The sequence below is a fragment of the Bufo bufo genome, chromosome 3 (assembly GCF_905171765.1).
Source record: "Bufo bufo chromosome 3, aBufBuf1.1, whole genome shotgun sequence".
Taxonomy (NCBI): domain Eukaryota; kingdom Metazoa; phylum Chordata; class Amphibia; order Anura; family Bufonidae; genus Bufo; species Bufo bufo.
This window is the reverse complement of record NC_053391.1, coordinates 680,707,682-680,734,008: the sequence shown is the minus strand read 5'-3', so window position 1 is coordinate 680,734,008 and position 26,327 is coordinate 680,707,682. Positions and strand designations below refer to the sequence as shown.

General features: G+C 42.6%; 1 protein-coding gene across 4 annotated transcripts in view; it reads right to left on the bottom strand.

The window, feature by feature from the left end:
- Positions 1 to 26,327, bottom strand: part of GDPD4 (glycerophosphodiester phosphodiesterase domain containing 4) — an 84,672-nt gene that overhangs the window by 23,094 nt on the left and 35,251 nt on the right. For all 4 annotated transcript variants that reach the window (XM_040426422.1, XM_040426425.1, XM_040426423.1 and 1 more), the window contains 4 exons: positions 25,585 to 25,678; positions 16,608 to 16,753; positions 16,103 to 16,185; positions 5,440 to 5,590 (listed from right to left, as the gene is read on the bottom strand). In XM_040426422.1, the coding sequence (XP_040282356.1) occupies positions 5,440 to 5,590; positions 16,103 to 16,185; positions 16,608 to 16,753; positions 25,585 to 25,678 (474 nt within the window). The remainder of the gene's footprint in view (positions 1 to 5,439; positions 5,591 to 16,102; positions 16,186 to 16,607; positions 16,754 to 25,584; positions 25,679 to 26,327) is intronic.

Here is a 26,327-nt window from a genome sequence, read left to right as displayed (position 1 = left end):
ACCCAGTCCGGGGCCATAATGAGCACTGATTTAAAGAGGCTTTAAAAGAAGAAAAACTACCACAAGAGGACACAGTTTTAAATTAGAGGGGCAAAGGTTTAAAAGTAATATCAGGAAGTATTACTTTACTGAGAGAGTATTAGATGCATGGAATAGCCTTCCTGCAGAAGTGGTAGCTGCAAATACAGTGAAGGAGTTTAAGCATGCATGGGATAGGCATAAGGCCATCCTTCATATAAGATAGGGCCAGGGGCTATCCATAGTACTCAGTATATTGGGCAGACTAGATGGGCCGAATGGTTCTTATCTGCCGACACATTCTATGTTTCTATGTTTCTCATCAGCTAGGAGATGAATGATCATTACTACGATTGTTCATCCCTATGATCGTTCATCCCTCATATATTTACATCATGTGCTGCTAACCACTAAGAACTTTATGCTTGCATAAAAGGCCCAATTAGCCGACAAACACTGGAATTAGTGATGTGTGAGGAGGACTATGACACAGTGGGAATAACTGAGACATGGCTGGATGATAGCTGTGACAGTGGGAATAACTGAGACATGGCTGGATGATAGCTATGACAGTGGGAATAACTGAGACATGGCTGGATGATAGCTATGACATAGTGGGAATAACTGAGACATGGCTGGATGATAGCTATGACAGTGGGAATAACTGAGACATGGCTGGATGATAGCTATGACAGTGGGAATAACTGAGACATGGCTGGATGATAGCTATGACAGTGGGAATAACTGAGACATGGCTGGATGATAGCTATGACAGTGGGAATAACTGAGACATGGCTGGATGATAGCTATGACAGTGGGAATAACTGAGACATGGCTGGATGATAGCTATGACTGGGCAGTTAATGTACAAGGTTACAGTCTGTTTAGAAAGGATCGTCAAAACCGGAGAGGGGGGGGGGGGGGGTTCTGCCTTTATATAAAGTCCGAGAAGATATAAGTGAGGGACATGAACATGTGGAGTCACTGTGGGTAGAGATACATGAAGGAAAAAACAATTATAAATAACTAATAGGAGTTTTTTATAAACCACCTAATATACCAGAGTCCACAGAAAATCTACTACTAAACGAGATAGATGAGGCGGAAAATCATAATGAGGTGGTTATTATGGGGGACTTCAACTACCCAGATATAGACTGGGAAACTGAAACTTGTATATCTCATAAGGGAAATAGGTTCTTGGCAATAACTAAAGACAATTACCTCTCCCAACTGGTTCAGGACCCGACTAGAGGGACGGCCATACTGGACTTAGTATTAACCAATAGGCCTGACAGAACAACAGACGTGCAGGTTGGGGGACACCTGGGAAATAGTGACCATAAAGTAATAACCTTCCATTTATCATTCAAAAGAGCGTTTCTACAGGGAGGAACAAAAATACCAAACTTCAAAAAAGCTAAATTTAGCCAACTAAGAGAGGCCATAGGCCTAACTAACTGGGACAAAGTCCTCAAAATAAAGATACAGCCACAAAATGGGATATCTTTAAAAACATCCTAAAATCTCATTGTGAGAGGTACATACCGTATGGGAATAAAAGGTTAAGGAACAAAAAGAAACCAATGTGGATAAACAGAACTGTAAAGAAAGCAATAAATGATAAAAAGAAAGCATATAAAACACTAAAACAGGAGGGTAGCACGGAAGCACTGAAAAACTATAAGGAGAAAAATAGAACATGTAAAAAACTAATAAAAGCGGCCAAACTAGAGACCGAGAGATTAATTGCCAAAGAGAGTAAAACTAACCCTAAAATGTTCTTCAATTATATGAATGTTAAAAAGTATAAATCTGAAGGTGTCGGCCCTTTACAGAGTAATGAGGGGGGGAGTCACAGAGAGCGACAAGGAGAAAGCAAAGCTGTTAAATATTTTTTTCTCCAATGTATTTATTGAGGAAAATAAACTGTCAGATGAAATGCAGAATGTAAAAGATAATTCCCCATTAAAAGTGTCCTGTCTGACCCAGGAAGAAGTACAGCAGCGACTTAAAAAGATCAAAATAGACAAATCGTCAGGACCAGATGGCATACACCCCTGTATCCTAAGGGAATTAAGTAATGTCATAGCCAGACCCTTATTTCTGATATTTGCGGACTCTATACTGACAGGGAATGTCCCACAGGATTGGCGCATGGCAAATGTGGTGCCAATATTCAAAAAGGGTCCAAAAACAGAGCCTGGAAACTATAGGCCGGTAAGTTTAACATCTGTTGTGGGTAAACTGTTTGAAGGTTTTCTGAGAGATGCTATATTAGAGCATCTTAACGGAAATAAGCAAATAACGCCATATCAGCATGGCTTCGTGAGGGATCGGTCATGTCAAACTAATTTAATCAGTTTCTATGAGGAGGTAAGTTCTAGACTTGACAGCGGCGAATCAATGGATGTCGTGTATCTGGACTTCTCCAAAGCATTTGACACTGTACCACATAAAAGGTTAGTATATAAAATGAGAATGCTCGGACTGGGAGAAAACGTCTGTAAGTGGGTAAGTAACTGGCTGAGTGATAGAAAACAGAGGGTGGTTATTAACGGTACACACTCAGATTGGGCCACTGTCACTAGCGGAGTACCTCAGGGGTCAGTATTGGGCCCTATTCTCTTCAATATATTTATTAATGATCTTGTAGAAGGCTTGCATAGTAAAGTGTCAATTTTCTAAGATGACACTAAACTGTGTAAAGTAATTAACACTGAAGAGGATAGTATACAGTATATACAGGGAGTGCAGAATTATTAGGCAAGTTGTATTTTTGAGGATTAATTTTATTATTGAACAAGAACCATGTTCTCATGAACCAAAAAACTCATTAATATCAAAGCTGAATATTTTTGGAAGTAGTTTTTAGTTTGTTTTTCGTTTAGCTATTTTAGGGGGATATCTGTGTGTGCAGGTGACTATTACTGTGCATAATTATTACGCAACTTAACAAAAACAAATATATACCCATTTCAATTATTTATTTTTACCAGTGAAACCAATATAACATCTCAACATTCACAAATATACATTTCTGACATTCAAAAACAAAACAAAAACAAATCAGTGACCAATATAGCCACCTTTCTTTGCAAGGACACTCAAAAGCCTGCCATCCATGGATTCTGTCAGTGTTTTGATCTGTTCACCATCAACATTGCGTGCAGCAGCAACCACAGCCTCCCAGACACTGTTCAGAGAGGGTGTACTGTTTTCCCTCCTTGTAAATCTCACATTTGATGATGGACCACAGGTTCTCAATGGGTTTCAGATCAGGTGAACAAGGAGGCCATGTCATTAGATTTTCTTCTTTTATACCCTTTCTTGCCAGCCACGCTGTGGAGTACTTGGACGCGTGTGATGGAGCATTGTCCTGCATGAAAATCATGTTTTCTTGAAGGATGCAGACTTCTTCCTGTACCACTGCTTGAAGAAGGTGTCTTCCAGAAACTGGCAGTAGGACTGGGAGTTGAGCTTGACTCCATCCTCAACCCGAAAAGGCCCCACAAGCTCATCTTTGATGATACCAGCCCAAACCAGTACTCCACCTCCACCTTGCTGGCGTCTGAGTCGGACTGGAGCTCTATGCCCTTTACCAATCCAGCCATGGGCCCATCAAGACTCACTCTCATTTCATCAGTCCATAAAACCTTAGAAAAATCAGTCTTGAGATATTTCTTGGCCCAGTCTTGACGTTTCAGCTTGTGTGTCTTGTTCAGTGGTGGTCATCTTTCACCCTTTCTTACCTTGGCCATGTCTCTGAGTATTGCACACCTTGTGCTTTTGGGCACTCCAGTGATGTTGCAGCTCTGAAATATGGCCAAACTGGTGGCAAGTGGCATCTTGGCAGCTGCACGCTTGACTTTTCTCAGTTCATGGGCAGTTATTTTGCGCCTTGGTTTTTCCACACGCTTCTTGCGACCCTGTTGACTATTTTGAATGAAACGCTTGATTGTTCGATGATCACGCTTCAGAAGCTTTGTAATTTTAAGAGTGCTGCATCCCTCTGCAAGATATCTCACTATTTTTGACTTTTCTGAGCCTTTCAAGTCCTTCTTTTGACCCATTTTGCCAAAGGAAAGGAAGTTGCCTAATAATTATGCACACCTCATATAGGGTGTTGATGTCATTAGACCACACCCCTTCTCATTACAGAGATGCACATCACCTAATATGCTTAATTGGTAGTAGGCTTTCGAGCCTATACAGCTTGGAGTAAGACAACATGCATAAAGAGGATGATGTGGTCAAAATACTCATTTGCCTAATAATTCTGTACAGGGTGTATACTACAGAGGACAGTATACTCTATATATACTGAGGAGGACAGTATACTGTATATATACTACAGAGGACAGTATACTTTATATATACTACAGAGGACAGTATACTACTACAGAGGGATCTGGATAGATTGCAGGCTTGGGCAGATAAGTGGCAGATGAGGTTTAACACTGACAAATGTAAAGTTATGCACATGGGAAGGAATAATGCAAGTCACCCGTACATACTAAATGGTAAAACACTCGGTAACACTGACATGGAAAAGGATCTAGGAATTTTAGTAAACAGCAAACTAAGCTGCAAAAACCAGTGTCAGGCAGCTGCTGCCAAGGCCAATAAGATAATGGGTTGCATCAGAAGGGGCATAGATGCCGGTGATGAGAACATAGTCCTGCCACTTTACAAATCACTAGTCAGACCACACATGGAGGACTGTGTACAGTTCTGGGCTCCTGTAAACAAGGCAGACATAGCAGAGCTGGAGAGGGTCCAGAGGAGGGCAACTAAAGTAATAACTGGAATGGGGCAACTACAGTACCCTGAAAGATTATCAAAATTCGGGTTATTCACTTTAGAAAAAAGACGACTGAGGGGAGATCTAATTAATATGTATAAATATATCAGGGGTCAGTACAGAGATCTCTCCCATCATCTACTTATCCCCAGGACTGTGACTGTGACGAGGGGACATCCTCTGCGTCTGGAGGAAAGAAGGTTTGTACACAAACATAGAAGAGGATTCTTTACGGTAAGAGCAGTGAGACTATGGAACTCTCTGCCTGAGGAGGTGGTGATGGTGAGTACAATAAAGGAATTCAAGAGGGGCCTGGATGTATTTCTGGAGTGTAATAATATTACAGGCTATAGCTACTAGAGAGGGGTCGTTGATCCAGGGAGTTATTCTGATTGCCTGATTGGAGTCGGGAAGGAATTTTTTATTCCCCTAAAGTGGGGAAAATTGGCTTCTACCTCACAGGGTTTTTTTTGCCTTCCTCTGGATCAACTTGCAGGATAACAGGCCGAACTGGATGGACAAATGTCTTTTTTCAGCCTTATGTACTATGTACTATGTTACTATGTCATTTCCCTTCAGATGACCCCAATGTCCTGTGTCTGCAGTGCCATGGTTACCTGTGTGAACCACTTTCCAGCATTAACAGTCTCCAGCATATCCCAAGGTAACAAGGCGGCGTTGACGTTGGTATAGTTGGGAAACACGTCCCCAGCATTCGTCGTTCTCTTTAAAGTGTTGTCGTGCATGAGAAAGGGGACGCCGTCATAACTGGAAGGGAAAAACATTGCTGTCAGTCATGAAAAATATAAGAATAGTTGCTGATCGTACACACTGAGCACTGGAGGAAAGTGCAACACAGAACAGACCATTAATACAGGGACAATGAAAGGCTTGTTAGGGATTCTGGATCAGAAACATGTGGCATTACATAAACCAGCTCAGCATCTGCATCAACATCAACACCCCAAATAATGGTTGTTTTATAGCATGCAAATCATGAACGATGGATCACAAGTACGAGCAATAATAGTACATAATATGGCATAGGATACTGAATTGTGAAATAACCATATATCTAACTAGGAATAGAATCTGAGTCAAAAAGGTACTGCTCTTTCATTTCAGATGTAATATTCTCTTCAAACTACTATATAACTACTATAATACTGCTCCTATGTACAAGAATATAACTACTATAATACTGCCCCTATGTACAAGAATATAACTACTATAATACTGCTCCTATGTACAAGAATATAACTACTATAATACTGCTCCTATGTACAAGAATATAACTACTATAATACTGCTTCCTATGTACAAGAATATAACTGCTATAATACTGCTCCTATGTACTATTATATAACTACTATAATACTGCTCCTATGTACAAGAATATAACTACTATAATACTGCCTCCTATGTACAAGAATATAACTACTATAATACTGCCTCCTATGTACAAGAATATAACTACTATAATACTGCTCCTATGTACAAGAATATAACTACTATAATACTGCCTCCTATGTACAAGAATATAACTACTATAATACTGCTCCTATGTACAAGAATATAACTACTATAATACTGCTCCTATGTACAAGAATATAACTACTATAATACTGCTCCTATGTACAAGAATATAACTACTATAATACTGCTCCTATGTACAAGAATATAACTACTATAATACTGCTCATATGTACAAGAATATAACTACTATAATACTGCTCCTATGTACAAGAATATAACTACTATAATACTGCTCCTATGTACAAGGATATAACTACTATAATACTGCTCCTATGTACAAGAATATAACTACTATAATACTGCCTCCTATGTACAAGAATATAACTACTATAATACTGCTCCTATGTACAAGAATATAACTACTATAATACTGCTTCTTTGTACAAGAATATAACTACTATAATACTGCCCCCTATGTGCAAGAATATATCTACTATGGGGGCGGAGCCTGACCTTGGAGCTGAATGGTTGCTTGTTCCTGAGCTCCTCTCCCTGGCAGCTATTATAGCCCCTTTTATTAGCTATTTACTCAGTGCCAATGGGGAAACCAGGCAAGGATCGACACCCTGAGACACCAGAGCCGACAGGGGCCCGTTCCAGGCAACCGGAGATGGATAAATACCTCAAGAAACAGTCCAGGACTCCTGCTGCTGCTACAACAACCAGGAGGGCTCGGCAGCTCTCAGAAGCAGAGGAAGGTTCAGAGGCAGGAAGCACTTCTGATGTATCAGATTGCAGACCACTGCGAATAAACTCCTCACTCTCCAAAACAGATCTCAGGGACATCCTGGAATCTGCTCTTGCACCTCTTAAAAAGGACTTGGAGGAGATAAAAGGAGACCTGCGGCAGATTGGGAATCGTGTGGAGTCCCTGGAGCTAGCACAGGAAGCCATCCTGGTGCATGAGGGTAAGACCCGTGCAGCCCTGCAAACCCACAGAGACTTGCTAAACGACGCGCTGATGCGCATAGAGGATCAGGAGAACCGGAGCCGGCGGCGAAATATTCGCATCCGCGGCCTACCCGAAAATATTGCGATTGACGCGCTTCATTCAGTCGCATGCAAAATTTTCTCCTCCCTGCTGGGAGCTGAGAGAGCAGCTCCGATTGTGATCGAGCGCATCCACAGGGCCTTAAGGCCCAAGCCAAAACCTGGTGAGCCGCCGCGGGATGTTGTTTGCGGCATATTAAGCTACGTGGACACTGCTGCACTGCTCAAGGCGGGAAGGGAGGCCGACCGCATCATGTATGGTGAGACCCCAGTCCTATTCTTTCAGGATCTGGCCCCCTCCACCTTAGCCAAGAGGCGCATCGTGAAGCCGCTCCTAGGGGCCCTTAAAGCCACAGCTACGCCATTCCGATGGCTCTATCCCTTCGGTCTGGCCATCTTGAAAAACGGGAGGCAGTATACGGTGCGGACCCCGGGTGACCTGAAAGCTATTTGGGGCCCTCTTGGGATTGAACCCATCACAGTTCCCTCGTGGATGCCGGCTGATCAAGGGGATCCCCTGCCTACCCCTCCGGGTATAGATTCGTGGCAGCAAGTTTCACCTTCCAGAGCTGGGAAACAAGGAACAGGCCGGTCGCAAGCACCTGTTACCTGACTCTGTTCCGGGAGGCGCTGAAGGCGCTTTTGTTCACTCTTCACTGAGTTCAATGTTCTGTGACTTTGCTGGGTCCCAGGACGTAGGAACTCTGTCTGGCTCTGTCTGAGCTGAATCTTCATCGTTTGTCCATTGGTTTTGGACTTATTTTAGGTCTTGGCCCACTGCCCCGTTCTCATGGGTTTTGGGCCTGACCCTATGCTTTACTACCTTGCCTGCATGAGATGCGGGTTACGAGCTGTGCATTAGAGCACTGAATGCAATGTTAGTTATGCGGGGGTTATATGTCTGCACTGTTGTCAGTTATGTTACTGATTATGTCCTCTCCCTCACCCCCGGTGGCCCCACAGGAGCCCCCCTCCTATAGATCCCGGCTGTCCGCCGCTATGAAAAAGGATCTCCATTGTGTCAGATGCTGGGTGGGGTCACGCGCTCCCTGTCCATGGGGAGACATTCTTTGTTATTTGGGTTGTGTTACTGTCTCATTTGTTATGTCTTTTATTTTTCTTTTGACTTTCCCTTTGTCCTCCTTCCTCCCTTTCTTCCCCTTACTCCGTCCGTGGCTTTCCAGACTGGATGTCCTCTTGCTCTGGGCCGACAGGCCTCCTCTGTCTTCACTATGGCCTCTGTTGTAGTTGCCTCATTGAATGCCAAGGGTCTGAACGAGCCATGTAAGCGGTCTCAGGTGCTCTCCTTGTTACTGAAGGATGAAGCCTCCGTTGTATTCCTCCAAGAAACTCATTTTAAATCAGGGAAGATCCCGAAATTGTCCCAAAACGCATTCCCACAATGGTTTCATAGCTCTTTTTCCTCGGCTAGCAGGGGTGTCAGCGTGGCCGTCCACAAGCGCCTACCCTTCAAACACTCCGCTGTCCTTGCGGACACTGATGGTCGCTTCTTATTCGTTAGGGGGCACATCGCTGACGCGCCTGTTACCCTGGCTAATTTATATGCCCCCAATAGAGGTCAGATCCCCTGGCTCGTTCGGACTCTTGAGCAATTACGGGCTTTTAGTGAGGGCATGCTTATATTAGGAGGTGACTTTAATGTGACTATGGAGCCTGACCTTGACTCGTCCTCTCAGAGATCTGAGTTGTCCCACAAACTTCTGCGACGTCTGAAGACTGCGCTGAAGAAGTTGCGGGTTATTGATGTGTGGCGCACTATGCATCCCTCTGGTAGGGATTATACGTTTTATTCAAACGCTAAAAAATCCTTCCATAGGTTGGATTACTTGTTTTTATCCTCCCCCCATATTTCTCAGGTGGTAGACACGAGGATTGGGAACATTACGCTTTCTGATCACGCCCCAGTATTTCTCAGAGTGTCTATGACAGCTCTTCCTAAACGAGAGAGAATATGGCGTCTTAATGACACATTGATCTCCGACCCTACCAATGCAGCTAGAATCTCCCGGATTATGTCTGAATTCTTCTCTCTTAATGCTGTAGGCGACCCTCCTCCCTCTCCCTCCATCTTGTGGGAGACTCATAAGGCGGTGGTTAGAGGAGAATTAATTTCCCTGGGCTCGCATGTTAAAAAGTTGCGCTCCAAGGCTGTAGATGACCTGCTGTCCCGCATAGCGAGTCTTGAACTGACCCATAAGCAAACCCAGGCTCAGGCTGTGGCTGCTGAATTAGCGGAGGCCAGGACGGGACTGAAAAACTTGCTCAACGCCAAATCAGCTAAACTTATATTCCGCTCCAGGTTTAAAGCTTATGCTCATGGGAACAAAGGGAATAAACTGATGTCTGCCATGGCTAAGCAACGCCACGCGGATTCATTTATCCCTGCTATTCTAGATGCGAAAGGCAATAAGCACAAGTCGACTCACGATATAGCGAAAGCGTTTAGTGCTTTTTATGCGGATCTATATAACCTCCCCACTCCGGACCGTCCTGGTTCAGCCTCTATTGAGCAAGCCACAGATGAGTTCCTGTCCACTCTGAAGCTGCCCTCTGTTAGTCCCCTACAAGCTTCCCAACTAGTCGCCCCTGTATCAAGAGAGGAAATTGGCAAGGTCCTTTCCTCCATTCCTTCAGGTAAAAGTCCAGGCCCGGATGGACTCCCGATAGCGTATTACAAGACCTTCAAAGACGTTTTGACTCCTCATTTTCAGGCACTCTGTAATTTCCTCCTGTCTGGAGGTTCTCTACCCCCCCCAAACGTTAGAGGCCCACATAACTATAATCCATAAAGAAAACAAAGACCCCCTCCACTGTGGCAGTTATCGCCCGATTTCACTGCTAAATGCGGATGTCAAGTGGTGGGCCAAGATTCTGGCGCAGCGAATACAGCTGATCCTGCCGGATCTTATTGATAGCGAGCAAGTGGGGTTTGTGCGCGGCAGACAGGGCTGTGAAAACACGATACGTTTGCTCCACCTTATGGATTGGGCTAGAAGCTCCTCTACGCCTCTGGCTTTGCTGAGCACGGACGCGGAGAAGGCCTTCGACAGGGTCGGTTGGCATTATATGTCGCGGGCCCTGTCGAGGTTTGGTTTCCCAGATTCGTTTATATCTGCGATCTTCACTCTGTACTCAGCCCCGTCCGCCAAACTCAAAATAAATGGTACGCTTTCTCCCTCCTTTTCCATATCCAATGGGACGAGGCAGGGATGTCCTCTCTCCCCATCTCTGTTTGTCATAGTGATGGAGACTTTGCTGTGTAAGATCCGGCAGGATCCTGCGGTTAGGGGCTTGACCATTGATTCTCGGACCCACTTGACAGCCGCATTTGCAGATGACCTACTTATCATGACCTCCAATCCCGAAACATCCTTCCCTAGGCTTTTGTCTCTTTTTGAGGAGTTTGGCTATGTGTCAAACTTTAAAATCAACTATAGCAAGTCAATGGCCCTAAACGTTACTTGTCCAGAATCGGTTAAAGAGGCCCTTCAGATTACTACCCCCTTTCACTGGGCTACAAAAGACATAGTATTTTTGGGAGTGCACGTCCCGGCTCAGGCGAAGGACTTATTTGCTCTGAATTATGCCCCCTTATTGTCCTCAGTTAGGAAGCAGCTGCACTCTATTAGACTGCCGTTTATTTCCTGGTGTGGCAAGAGGAACTACCTCAAGACCTTTATAGCTCCTAAATTTTTGTACCTTCTGCAGGTGTTGCCTATCTGGCTGCCGCACTCATTTTTTGTAGACATCCGCAGAGTTTTCTCCCTCTTTTTGTGGGGAAGTAAACCCTCCAGAATTGCTTATTCGGTGCTGACCAGAGAGAGGAGGTTTGGCGGCTTTGGTCTGCCCGACATACGTTCCTACTATGTGGCCTTTCAACTATTTAGAGGTCTATCCCTCCTCAATAGCACTTATAGTGCTCCATATGTTTGTCTTGAGCGCTCTCTGCTCTCCACTAGAATGAAGCGGATTCTCTGGGGGCTGTCCCCTTGTTCTCCGGGTAGTTCCTCTTTGCCACTCCTATGGAAGGGTATGTTTGTTGAGTGGGCCAAGCAGTTTAAGGATAGAACACTTGAGTTTCCCATACCGGGTACTCCGCTTTCCTCTTTACAGTTTTATGTCCATCCGGAAGCCGAGAAGCCCTCAGGTATCTGGCCTCTTTTGGCCGAGATCCCTTTAAGTGAGATTAGGTCCCCGGATGGGTCCCTGGATTGGTCCACGGTCTTGAATGACCCTAAAGTCAAAAAAGCTTCCTTCCTACAGAGTTTTGCCCTGCAGAAGGAAATTAAGATGATTAAGCTACCACCCCCCACCACCTCTGGAACCCCCTCTTGGCTGTCTAAGAGACTATCAGATGCCCGTAGGATCCCTAAACCGCTGTCTACTATATATAAGGAGTTACTCTCAGCCTCCCCTCCTGAGCTACATTTCCTTTCTTCATGGGAAAGGGAATTGTCCATCCACCTTACAGACCCGGAAAGGGCTTTTGTCCTTACACACTCTCACGGCTTTAGCCGCTGTATTAAGGTACAAGAAAACTCGTATAAGCTGCTCACGAGATGGTACAAGTCCCCGGAGTTCTTGCATAGGCTTAATGCAGATTTCCCAAGTGAGTGCTGGAGGTGTAGAAAAGACGTAGGCTCTCTGTCACACATTTGGTGGCACTGTGAAAAGATTAAAGCGTTCTGGACCAGTATAGAAGCTCTGATAAATGAGGTGTGTGCTAAGCAGGTTAAGCTGGATCCTAAACTGATTCTGCTTTGGTGCCCTAATGACTCGCTTTCCCCCTGTAGATCTGATCTTCCTACTATGCTCATCACGGCAGCGAGACTGCTCATCCCGCTGCTTTGGAAGGATACTGAACCTCCCACTGTTTCGATGTGGAGGGATAAGGTGGATCAGATCTACAGGTTTGAAGAGCTGGCCCACTGGGAATCTTGCACGCGTTCCCGCTTTCTGAAAATCTGGTCGCCCTGGAAGACATATAGGAAGTTCCCCTGATGGAGTTGGGGAAAACTCCCCTCCCCCCCCCCCCCCTTTCCTTTCCCTTCCTGTCCCTCTCTTTTCCTCTTATTTGTGTTATATTTGATTTTTATTGTCTGTCACATTTGATGTATCATTTTGTACAACATGTGTTGCACTGACATGCATTTGTGGTCACTTCCATAACCGATTTGTGACTTTGCCTTACCAGTGATGCTACGATGGTTTGTGATCGATTGATATGCCTTACTTACTTTGAATAAAAATAAATTTGGTTAAGAATATATCTACTATAATACTGCTCCTATGTACAAGAATATAACTACTATAATACTGCACCTATGTACAAGAATATAACTACTATAATACTGCTCCTATGTACAAGAATATAACTACTATAATACTGCTCCTATGTACAAGAATATAACTAATACTGCCCCCTATGTACAAGAATATAACTCCTATAATACTGCTCCTATGTACAAGAATATAACTACTATAATACTGCCTCCTATGTACAAGAATATAACTACTATAATACTGCCCCTATGTACAAGAATATAACTCCTATAATACTGCTCCTATGTACAAGAATATAACTACTATAATACTGCCCCTATGTACAAGAATAAAACTACTATAATACTGCACCCTATGTACAAGAATATACCTACTATAATACTGCCTCCTATGTACAAAAATATAACTACTATAATACTGATCCTGTGTACAAGAATATAACTACTATAATACTGCTCCTATGTACAAGAATATAACTACTATAATACTGCTCCTATGTACAAGAATATAACTACTATAATACTGCCTCCTATGTACAAGAATATAACTACTATAATACTGCCTCCTATGTATAAGAATATAACTATTATAATACTGCCTCCTATGTACAAGAATATAACTACTATAATACTGCCTCCTATGTACAAGAATATAACTACTATAATACTGCCTCCTATGTACAAGAATATAACTACTATAATACTGCCTCCTATGTACAAGAATATAACTACTATAATACTGCCTCCTATGTACAAGAATATAACTACTATAATACTGCCTCCTATGTACAAGAATATAACTACTATAATACTGCTCCTATGTACAAAAATATAACTACTATAATACTGCCTTCTATGTACAAGAATATAACTACTATAATACTGCTCCTATGTACAAGAATATAACTACTATAATACTGCTCCTATGTACAAGAATATAACTACTATAATACTGCTCCTATGTACAAGAATATAACTACTATAATACTGCCTCCTATGTGCTAGAATATAACTACTATAATACTGCTCCTATGTACAAGAATATAACTACTATAATACTGCCTCCTATGTGCTAGAATATAACTACTATAATACTGCCTCCTATATACAAGAATATAACTACTATAATACTACCTCCTATGTACAAGAATATAACTACTATAATACTGCTCCTATATACAAGAATATAACTACTATAATACTGTCTCCTATGTACAAGAACATAACTACTATAATACTGCCTCCTATGTGCTAGAATATAACTACTATAATACTGCCCCCTATGTACAAGAATATAACTACTATAATACTGCCTACTATGTACAAGAATATAACTACTATAATACTGCTCCTATGTACAAGAATATAACTACTATAATACTGACCCTATGTAGAAGAATATAACTACTATAATACTGCTCCTATGTACAGGAATATAACTACTATAATACTGCTCCTATGTACAAGAATATAACTACTATAATACTGCTCCTATGTACAAGAATATAACTACTATAATACTGCTCCTATGTACAAGAATATAACTACTATAATACTGCTCCTATGTACAAGAATATAACTACTATAATACTGCTCCTATGTACAAGAATATAACTACTATAATACTGCTCCTATGTACAGGAATATAACTACTATAATACTGCTTCCTATGTACAAGAATATAACTACTATAATACTGCTCCTATGTACAAGAATATAACTACTATAATACTGCTCTTAGCGACTCTGCACAGGTAAGGACATCGTCGATTTGAGTCACCTTCACCTGCATTCATTTCCCGCTGTGCTTAGATTTCTATCTGGAGGTCCCGCCGGTTGGATCATGTCATATGCAGGGATTTTCTTACATGTTCATATAAAGTATCTCTATTATTTTTGCTCAGATTTGGATCAGTAAATCATAGATAATCTGGATGAGGGGAGTAGTTTTGAGGTTATTTTAATTGTTGCTGTTCATCCTTCCCTCTTGTTCACACGGAGATTGTGGATCTGGCGGTATAGTCTCCTCTATCAGGATGTGTAACTAATCTCTGGACATCGTCCCATCAGTTCATTTACAGATAAATCCTACACCGCCGACAATCAGTGCCACAGATCTGACAACCGGAGCCGCCACTTTGTAGAACATTTATCTTCTCAGACATCTAAGGAAACAACCTCCACTCATCATAAAACCACCATTTTCGTCTTCCAAAACCCCTTTTTTCTGTAAGCTCTCGTAGAAACTGTAACACTGCTGTCATTGTTGCTGATCTCAACCCATCCGATCACTTCTGCAATCTGACTGACTGACTCTCAGGGCCGGTTTTAGGGATTGTCAAATTGGGCAATTGCTCAGGGCCCACTTTCCTTACCAGGTGCCTAAGGACTAGACGTATAGGTTCACTGGACTTTATCATTAACCCCTTTGACTGTATAGGCATTGTATGGCGGTATTATTTGAACACTGAATATCATCTTTGTCTTGGCAGGATCGTATGGAAAATATTGGACAGTTATATGGGCATATACAATATATAGTGGCATCATTTGGATAGTGTGTGGAGGTATTATTTGGCGGTATTGGGTAGACATTGCATGGAGATTTTATTTAGCACTGTGTGGTGGTGTTTGGGTATAAGCTTTTGAGTAAATAGTGCATATGTAAAATGCTGCAGGGGCCCCAATCAAAATTGACCATGGCAACTAAGATGTTAAATAGCTGGGATCACCATTTTAAGGGGTTTCCCTCTAAGTTTATATTTATTTATTATTTTCATTTATTTATTTTAAAAATACTGGTCAGAAAATGGTTAAATAAAAAAAATAAAAAAAGAATCATTACTCACTTCCACTGATTCCGCACTGCTGCTGTTCCGATGTGGCTACTCACTTCCTGGCACCTCAGATATACCAGGAAAGTTCCACTCAGCCAATCACAGTCTGAGGCAGGTCACCGCTGAGGCCAATAATTGGCTGAGCAGGCCATTCCTGGCATTCTTGGTGTGTGGAGTTGGGAGCAGGAAGTGAGGAGAAGCATCAGAACAGCAGCGGTGGGGGATCAGTGGAGGTGAGTAATGATTTTTTTTTTTTTTTTTTAGCATAAATGTTAAAAACAAATTCTTACAGAAAAACCCTTTTAGGTATATTGTAGCAGCCACCCACTAGTGATGGTGCGGTCACAGTTCCTATGACATTTATCCACAACCCTTGTAAAATGTCAACACACTTTACGGTAATATTTCTGACAATTTGATGGGAGCACATAAACAGATTTAACGTAACCATTGCGACCAAGTACTGGACACCATTCAAATTTAGGATACATTCCATAGATAAGAATGTTCTGGAGCATGATACATTGTATATATAAAATTTATAGCCACGGGAACTTTTTGGCGCCATGTGTGGCATCTTATATTCGGAGAGAGGCAAATAGAACGGACGGTACCTGATTGTGACGTCAGTCTCCAGGCCATCACCCTCATATTCTATTGTTTTTTCAAAAGACATTTTGGTATTTTCTGGTGCAAACTGTGGGAAAATAAGACAAAAAATATATAATTAATCTGTAGTTATTGATAAGGAGATGCTCCACCCCCACCCCCACCCCCTCCCCCACACTAGCTGATTAGAGGGGCCCCAAATAACACCTATTGAAAAAGGTTGTCTAAATCAGGACACCCTATAACACCTGATCACAGAGAAGACAAAAAGTTAAAAACACCCTACAGGAAGCATTACCAGATTTATGTAGATAAACTTATACTCCAGTCACATTCAGAGCTGCAGCACAGGATCTCTACAAAAGTCTGACATAACTATATCCACCAAAATGCGAGCTGATCACATGACCCTTACAATCTAGATCAGGGAAGTCTCCCATCAACCAGACTGTAAGGACACTCTACGGTAAGTCATTAAAAGGGTGTGTGACCCTATAAGTGGGTACTTACCATCGGTGATCCCCTGTGCCCTATTAGCAATGGTTTTGCCCCCAGCGTCCCCTTCTCCCTAATGCAGGGGGAATACATCCCCAGTGGTAGGAAAAACAGGACCAGCAGCACGGCGATGTACGGACTGATTATCAGCATCCGAGAGACTGAAAAGAAAAAGAAACGAGCGTGTAAAAATGTATATATTTTTTTTAATGTATGATTTAAAGGGGAAATACCAAAAAAAATATATATATTCTTCTAGTAGTCATTGACGACCTGTCCTTCCCTAATGAATGATCCTAGAGCAAAACCTGGCCAAAGTTGTTCAAAATGGCCGACAACCGGGGTATATATCCGGCAAGAAGGTGATCAGCCATGATTGATTTTTCAGCCAGTTTTCCTCTGCAACTATACAGATCGTTTGACGACTGTCTGATTATGGCAAAATTTTCACACTTTGTAACGTGAATGTTTTTTCCAAGGAATTCCCCCCCCCCCCCATCCCTATCCCCCCGCCACTGCTGCTAAAATTATTCAGATCACTGAAAATATTGTTCTCATGCATGGTGGATACTTCAGTGCTTTGTCACCTATGAGAAGTGCCTTGTGGGAATTCAGATGACAGGTATAAAGATAAAATTGGTTTCCAAGGGCAACCAGTAGAATTTCGGAAGCAGCTCTGGACGGGAATGGTGAAAATGAAATATTGTTACAAGGTCTGACAAGTTTCCCACCTCAGAACTGAACGTAATTTGCACCACTTTCACATCTGCCGCACTGTAATCCGGCCGCCAGTTCCGGGAGTCGTCTACACACAAACCACAGCGTGCAGCGGTTTCTGTCCGGCAGATTCTCGGCTTATTTGCCAGATTGTGGCCGGATCTCCTCCGGACCCCATTATAATTAATGGGGCCATCGGGCACTTTGGTTGCATCGGGCAGTGCTGGATCTGGAGAATTCTGGCAGGCTTTTCTCTGCCAGAACAGCCTTTCGGAATCTATGCCAAAATTATTGCTTCTGAAAGAAAATCATGGAGACTATGGCTGCAGCATTGGGGGGGGACTCAGGAGGTGCCTGTACAAAGGAGAGACCTCCCTGGTGCCTCACATACTAGCAAAATACTAACTTCTTCCCATTTCTGAAATTCTCTTTACTCATGGGTCCATCAGTGTCCTACACTGGGGTCAAATCAGGATATTTGTGATGGAGTTGAGTCTGGTCTTAGGTCTGTATCTATTTAGTGACTCTGGTCTGGGGTCTGTATCTATTTAGTGAGTCTGGGGTTTGTATTTATTCAGGGGGTCTGTACCTATTTAGCGAGTCTGGTCTGGGGTCTGTATCTATTTAGTGACTCTGGTCTGGGGTCTGTATATATTTAGTGAGTCTGGGGTTTGTATTTATTCAGGGGGTCTGTACCTATTTAGTGAGTCTGGTCGGGGGTCTGTATCTATTTAGTGACTCTGGTCTGGGGTCTGTATCTATTTAGTGACTCTGGGGTTTGTATTTATTCAGGGGGTCTGTACCTATTTAGTGAGTCTGGTCTGGGGTCTGTATCTATTTAGTGAGTCTGGGGTTTGTATTTATTCAGGGGGTCTGTACCTATTTAGTGAGTCTGGTCGGGGGTCTGTATCTATTTAGTGACTCTGGTCTGGGGTCTGTATCTATTTAGTGACTCTGGGGTTTGTATTTATTCAGGGGGTCTGTACCTATTTAGTGAGTCTGGTCTGGGGTCTGTATCTATTTAGTGAGTCTGGGGTTTGTATTTATTCAGGGGGTCTGTACCTATTTAGTGAGTCTGGTCGGGGGTCTGTATCTATTTAGTGACTCTGGTCTGGGGTCTGTATCTATTTAGTGACTGTGGGGTTTGTATTTATTCAGGGGGTCTGTACCTATTTAGTGAGTCTGGTCTGGGGTCTGTATCTATTTAGTGAGTCTGGGGTTTGTATTTATTCAGGGGGTCTGTACCTATTTAGTGAGTCTGGTCGGGGGTCTGTTTCTATTTAGTGACTCTGGTCTGGGGTCTGTATCTATTTAGTGAGTCTGGGGTTTGTATTTATTCAGGGAGTCTGTACCTATTGAGCGAGTCTGGTCTGGGGTCTGTATCTATTTAGTGACTCTGGTCGGGGGTCTGTACCTATTTAGTGAGTCTGGTCTTAGGTCTGTATCTATTTAGTGAGTCTGGGGTTTGTATTTATTCAGGGGGTCTGTACCTATTTAGTGAGTCTGGTCGGCGGTCTGTATCTATTTAGTGACTCTGGTCTGGGGTCTGTATCTATTTAGTGACTCTGGGGTTTGTATTTATTCAGGGGGTCTGTACCTATTTAGTGAGTCTGGTCGGCGGTCTGTATCTATTTAGTGACTCTGGTCTGGGGTCTGTATCTATTTAGTGACTCTGGGGTTTGTATTTATTCAGGGGGTCTGTACCTATTTAGTGAGTCTGGTCTGGGGTCTGTATCTATTTAGTGAGTCTGGGGTTTGTATTTATTCAGGGGGTCTGTACCTATTTAGTGAATCTGGTCGGGGGTCTGTATCTATTTAGTGACTCTGGTCTGGGGTCTGTATCTATTTAGTGACTGTGGGGTTTGTATTTATTCAGGGGGTCTGTACCTATTTAGTGAGTCTGGTCTGGGGTCTGTATCTATTTAGTGAGTCTGGGGTTTGTATTTATTCAGGGGGTCTGTACCTATTTAGTGAGTCTGGTCGGGGGTCTGTTTCTATTTAGTGACTCTGGTCTGGGGTCTGTATCTATTTAGTGAGTCTGGGGTTTGTAATTATTCAGGGGGTCTGTACCTATTGAGCGAGTCTGGTCTGGGGTCTGTATCTATTTAGTGACTCTGGTCGGGGGTCTGTACCTATTTAGTGAGTCTGGTCTGGAGTCCGTATTTATTCAGTGAGTCTGGTCTGGGGTCTGGATCTATTTAGTGAGTCTGGGGTCTGTATTTATTAAGGGGGTCTGTACCTATTTAGTGAGTCTGGTCTGGAGTCCGTATTTATTCAGCGAGTCTGGTCTGGCGTCTGCATCTATTTAGGGGGCCTGGTCTGGGTCTGCATCTACTTGGGGGTCTGGAGTCTGTATCTTTTCAGTGAGCATGTTCTGGGGACTATATCTCTTTAGGGGATCTCGTCTGGGGTATATTTTTTTATGCACCTGGTATCTACTTACACAGGGGGTCTGCAGTACATATATATTTAGGGAGTCTGGTTTGTGATCTGTATTTCTTTAGGGGTTTGGGTCTATATTATTCTAGTCTAGTCTGAAGTCTGAATTAGTTGAAAGGTCTGGGGTCTGTATTTGTCTGAGGTCTGGTCTGGGGTCTTCATTATTTGAAATAGTTTAGGGTCTCTGTTTGTTTAGGAGGTATTGTCTGGGGGCCTGAAATTATTTAGGGGGTCTGCACTGAATTCCTATTCATTTGATGAAGGGGGTCATATACACTGATTCTGATTGGGGGCGCGTCCTATAGAGACATGTGTGGCTCGTGTGGCACTCTGCATGCCACGTCTTAGAATCTACCCAGTGTCACTTATCAAAAATAGGCAAGTATATCTCCTAAACTGCTGGCATATCTGCAGCATGAACACAAATGAGTCTCCCCGCAGCGTCGTGACCCCTGAGGTCCGTTCTCGGAAACAATTTTTGACACCGGGCAGATGATAAATTAAGAGTGGATGCAAAAAAAACTCCAAAGAAAAAAAACTGAGATTTTCCTGCACAATCTAAAATGTCAGTGTTTTGGAGCCTTAATAGGAACAGACTGCGGAATATTTTATCATAATATTAAATCAAAGAGAATTAGTTTTTTATTTTTCTGCTTATGAAATATGGAAAAATTAAAATATTGTAATTATCTGTAACAGAACCGCCAAGGGGGAAGACTTATCAAAATTAGTAGAAAGGAAATGTGGACCAGTTGCTCGAAGCAACCAATTATATTCCATTGCTGAAAGCTACAATCTATAGACAACTCCTCCATTTGTCCTTAAAGGGGTGGTCCCACAAAAAATATTCTACAGTTTTTAAACCAGCACCTGGATCTGAATACTATTGTAATTGCATGTAATTGAAAAATTTGCTTAGCCACTGAGTTAGTCAATAGATGTACCTGTATAGCGCCACCTGCTGTTTGTGTTTTTTCTTATTTCTTTCTCCTGCTCACTGAGATGGCCGCACATGCTCAGTTTTATCCTTCAACTGCCTCCTGAGCTGTGATAGGGAGAGCATGGGCACGCCCCCTGAGCTGTGATAGGGAGAGCATGGACACGCCCCCTGAGCTGCAGCAGAAAAGACACTCCCCTTGAGCGCCAGCTTGCTATAAATCTACCACAGCAATGATTGGGGAGATCTCTGGATCCATGTGAGGTACAGAGCTGGTTCTAGCTTTGTTAGAAAGAGGTTGTCATGTACTATATGATGTCTGATTTGTTTACATTAGTTATGGGAGAACCCCTTCAACAATCAGATTTTAGCTCTCTATCAGGAAATCCTTCAAAAAATGAAAGCTGTTGCAGTACTCCAGATAGTGTATCTGTAATTGTTTATTATATATTGTAATGTCACATTATGTTTGATGTATCTGCCATAAGCTTCAGAATGATAAGGTACGGTTGGCATTAGAAATGGAAATTACCATTCCATTCCTTCCCTTTTGGTGGGAGTGGGGCTGTTCCTACTTTCTGCCAGGCGGGGGAGTTCTAGAGAGTTATAGGGAGAGTTAGCTTAGCAAGCCTGGAGTGAGAGAGCATGTTGATTTGCTCCCGTTCCAAGGGCCTTGGGACTGGGAAAACAGCTCGTATGTGAGGACCACTACTCCAGGCAGACTGCAGGGTCCTGGGCCACCAGAAGAACTGTAAGCTATAGCGTTTACAGTCAGAAGAGTGATCAGCACTATACAGAATCCGCTGCAGGTTAGGGGATAACAAGTTAAGACACCCATCACCGCAATTCAGGACAGGCACATGCAAAAGCCTGCATTTCACAAGTGGACAACTGTAGTCACAAGTGGCAGCTTATTGCTGTTAGCAAAGGGAAATCAGGAGAGAGAGAGAGAGAAGAACTAGTCTAGACTGCTACTTCCCCAAAACCCCACTAGTGGTAGGTGCATGACATCACACCGCAGATTTATTCCAGACCCCAGACCAACCTCAAAGTGTATTCAGATTCAAAACTTAGAATAAGGACCCCAAACTAAATACAGACTGCACAATAGATATTGCAACTGACCACAAAATAATATAAACCTGACAGCCTAAAGTAAATCGGCCCCGAAATACATACAGACCCCATATGAGATTCCAAAACTATTTCAGACCTCAGACCAGACCCCAGAATAAATACAAACCCTTGAGACACCACCCCAGATAAGATACTAGAAAAAATGCAGACCCCAGAATAAATACAGACAACAGATAAGACCCTAGAATACAGAGACCAGACCATACAGCAAAACAAATACAGACTCCAGATTACACCCTAGATTACAGATCTCAAACCAAACTCCATAATAAATCCAGACACCAGACCCAAGAATAAATACAGACCTCAAACCACACCACAGAATAAATAGACACCAAACCAGACTCCAAAATAAACACAGAGACCAGCAAAGACCCTTGAATACAGGCCTCAAACTAGACCCCAGAATAAATACAGACCCCGGCAAGAACTGAAAATAAATTCACAACGCAGAGTAAATAAAAACATCAGACAAGACCCCTGAGTAGATATGGACCCCATACCCATAAATGCTGGTAAAAAAAAAAACACAGGTAAAACTCGACACCATACGCATAGCTTACATAGAAACTAATACTCTCACAGTTTTCTTCTCATGCTCCTCTGTGGAGCCTGAGGACCTGACTAGCTTTGGTCATGTCACCATGTCTGAAAGGTCTTTCCACAACTCCTGCTTACATCTGTTTCTGGGGATCGCAGTTCTACCACAAACCTGCAATATATAATCATCTGTTCTTTTGTTAGAGGATTTTTAGAAATGAGGCCCTCAATGTCTCATCTCCACATTCTCAGGAATATTATAGGGGTTGTCAGGTTTATATGTTTCGTATGAATTTGTTACCATACACTTTTATAATATATATATATATGTATCTAAAATTCTGCTCAGAGTGGTGTTGGGACATGATCTGGGGTATCACGTAAATATTAAGTCCTATTCAGTTGGCCCATAGATACATTACAGAGCTGATCCATGCATTGTACCATTCTACTGTGCTGAGGGTACCGTATGTGCTCTAACTTCTGATTTGGTCATTTATGGCCAATTTTTTTTATATTTTAGATCATTTACATATTGTAACTTAACAGACATCTATGCCTCCACATACATCCAGAGTGGGCCTTCTCAACTCTATGATGTCAGTATGCCCTAATAGGTTAGGGATAGTCTTCATGAGATGACAGTTTTTAGAGGGACATTAAACCCTGGAAAAAAAACATAAATAACACAAATACATTTAACCCATAGTGCACATACGGCTATATGTACAGGCTGATCGGCAAACTGCTGCCATAACGAGTTCAGGAGAGATCTCGCAGACAAAGCACTTCCTCTCCATCTTCGGCTACAGAATGGCTAGGTGCACATGACCTCACACACAGAGTTATATAGCGAAGAAGGAACGGCACTCACTTTCTTGATGATACTAGTTGGACGCCTTCCCTGGACGCGTGCACAACGTGCAAACCGCAGTGCCGACCCATCTTCTTCAAATTCTCACACACAGAGGGACAGAGTTTAAACGAGTTGTACAACTTTGCCAATCCACCCTCCCTCTTGGGCAGAAATGAGAAGAGGCGCATACTTACCTGCTTCACGTCGCTGGCTCACCACTCCTTCTCTCCCCGACTTCAGTTGCGCTCCCAGGATGTAAACTTACATTTTGATTCCACTGCAGCCAATCTGGCTTCAGCAGTGACCTGCTCCCCATGCGTCACGTAACCATTTGACAAAACGCAAGGGGAGCAGGGCACCCCTGCGGCCAGCGATTGGTTTACATTCTAGGAGTGCAGTGGAGCAGCGAGGCCAGGGAGCGATGGAGCTGGTAAGTATGCTTCTCTTTGCAGGTCTGCCCAAGAGGGGGAGTTTGCCAATCCCTTTAAGCTTCAGACACAAACAAATGTCTGTGCTGCTTTAGGAGTCCCTGCTCTGACTCCATATATAGTTTAGGAGTCCCTGCTCTGACTCCATATATAGTTTAGGAGTCCCTGCTCTGCCTTGTGGCTGACTCTAAAAAAATGGAGATAGCAGTATGAGGGGTATCCCCAATGTTTGGGGATACCCCTGTATGTTTAACTTTTATTCTGTCTCTACTTTTAAATTGTCAATGCCAGGTTTTGAACTTAGGACCTTCTGTATTGGATGCAGATGCTCCAACCAGTAAGCTGCACAGCTCGCTGTTATTAATTGGAGGATTTTCTCTGTCTAAATACCCAAATAATATTTCCCCATGTATTTCAATGTACTGTTATTAATTAGCAAGATGTGTCTCTAGATAACAGTACATTATGTGGGTGTTTTTTTAATGAGGATAAAAGCAGACGTATAATTTTATAATTTATTTTTAGTAATTACAAAAAATTTAATGGCACAAAATAAATTATAATAATCACAAAACCGTCTATTATAGAAGGAGAACAATTAAAATAATGAAAAAGCATGATGAAAAGAAATGCCACCTGATGGACTGCACTGACTACCACTGTTTGGGTTATATTTCTATATATTTGAGTGGGGAGGGGGATTGAGAGATTTAGTATTCTGCCATTTATTACAGTTCCACATGGTTGCAACTCAGCTTTCCCAGAATCCTGAAAGAAAAATCTGCGTAGCTATGTCACAATTTACAAGTGAGGAGGGGGATTTATCTTGGTAGATTTAGTATTCTGCAGCCTATTATAGTTCCATATGGTGGTACCCAGCTTTCCCATCACATTGAAAGGCAAATCTGCCTAGCTATGGCACTATTTAGGAATGGGGAGGGGGATTTATCTTGGTAGACTTAGTATTTTGCAGCCTATTACAGTTCCACAAGGTTTTGACTCAGGATCTCGAAAGGCAAATCAGTTTAAAACTAGTCAGGAGAAGGATTTATTTTGGTAGACTTAGTATCTAGCAGTCCCTATTACATCTTCACATAATGTTTTACTCAGCATTCCTGGGACCCTGAATGACAAATCTAGTTATGCTACAGCATGGAGGTTTAGCACAGGGATTCTTACTCAGCTTTTCCAGGCTCCTGGGTAGCAAATCCAGATAGGTATTTACAATACAGGGGATTTATCAATTCATAAAAAGGCTAATCTTGCATTTTGCAGTCTGGGAAAGCCGGGTGCTGAAGGGGACATATTGGTCATATAAAGTACACACAATGCCACCCTGATAGATTGTGTGATATATTGTGGGAATCTACCATATGGTACCAAGGCACCGATGCAGATCTACTGTCACCCAGCTTTTCGAGAAATCTGAATGTCAAGTTGTTTTAGCTATATGAAGGGATTTATCACTACACAAGTCATCCAGTTATCCAGACTAAACCCAGCCCCTCGTTGTACACTCCCTGGCTCATGTGCAGTAGCATCAGAGGAGGGAGAGGGAGGGGGAAAAAACATGGTTGCAGCCTGAGAGAACAATGGACTGCTTTTCTCTGTATTTTTCATGGTCTGCAAGTATGACATTTGATGAATCAAGAGCAAATACTTAAGACACATAAGGAGATTGTTTTGTAGGTTGTTCTTTTTTTGTGTTTGGGTCCCTTTAAGGAGCTAAATGTAGAATGAAGTAATGATACTACAGAAATACTACCACAAAAAATAAAAAACATTGCATTGTGTGTTATCCATCCTGGTAGCCTATCTATCCACTTTAAGGCTTTACCTCTTTGTTTACAGTAAAAAACACTTTTGAAAATGGAAGTCACTGGCGATATAAATAAAAGATAATATACCGTCCATTTTCTCCAAGCCCTTAACACTTACGTTTTGTGTTCATTCTGACAAAATACAATGCTACTGGCCAAGACAAGAGGGTCATTGTCGCTAGAGAGCCAATGTGGAGGTATGGAGCAGTCACCTGCAGGGAAAACAGTTGCAGCATTACTGAAAGTTACAGACATGGAAATTTTTTTTTACATCTGTTAGTTACTTAAAGGGCAATTTCACACTAGCGTTATTCTTTTCCGGCATAGAGTTCCGTCCTAGGGGCTCTATACCGGAAAAGAACTGATCAGTTTTATCCCAATGCATTCTGAATGAAGAGCAATCCGTTCAGGATGCATCAGGACGTCTTCAGTTCAGTCTTTTTGCCATTTCAGGACGGAGATAATACCGCAGCATGCTGCGGTTTTATCTCTGTCCAAAATTCCGGAACACTTGCTGGAATGCAAGATCCGGCATTTTTTTACATTGACATGCCCCGAGAGTTCCGGCAAAATGGATCCGGCATTGTGGCGTGCATATGCTCAGACCGCAAAAAATGTGAAAAAAATAAATGCCGGATCCGTTTTTCCGGATGACACCACCAGAGAGACGGATCCGACATTTCAATGCATGCGTTTTGACGGATCCGGCAGGCAGTTCCGGCGACGGAACTGCCTGCCGGAATCCTCTGCCGCAAGTGTGAAAGTCCCCTTAAAAAAAAAGCTTGCACTAAGTTTCAGTCTGCAATCTTCATTACTTTTCAGCCTCCTGATACTCAGCTTGCATCCTGCTCCTTCCTTCAG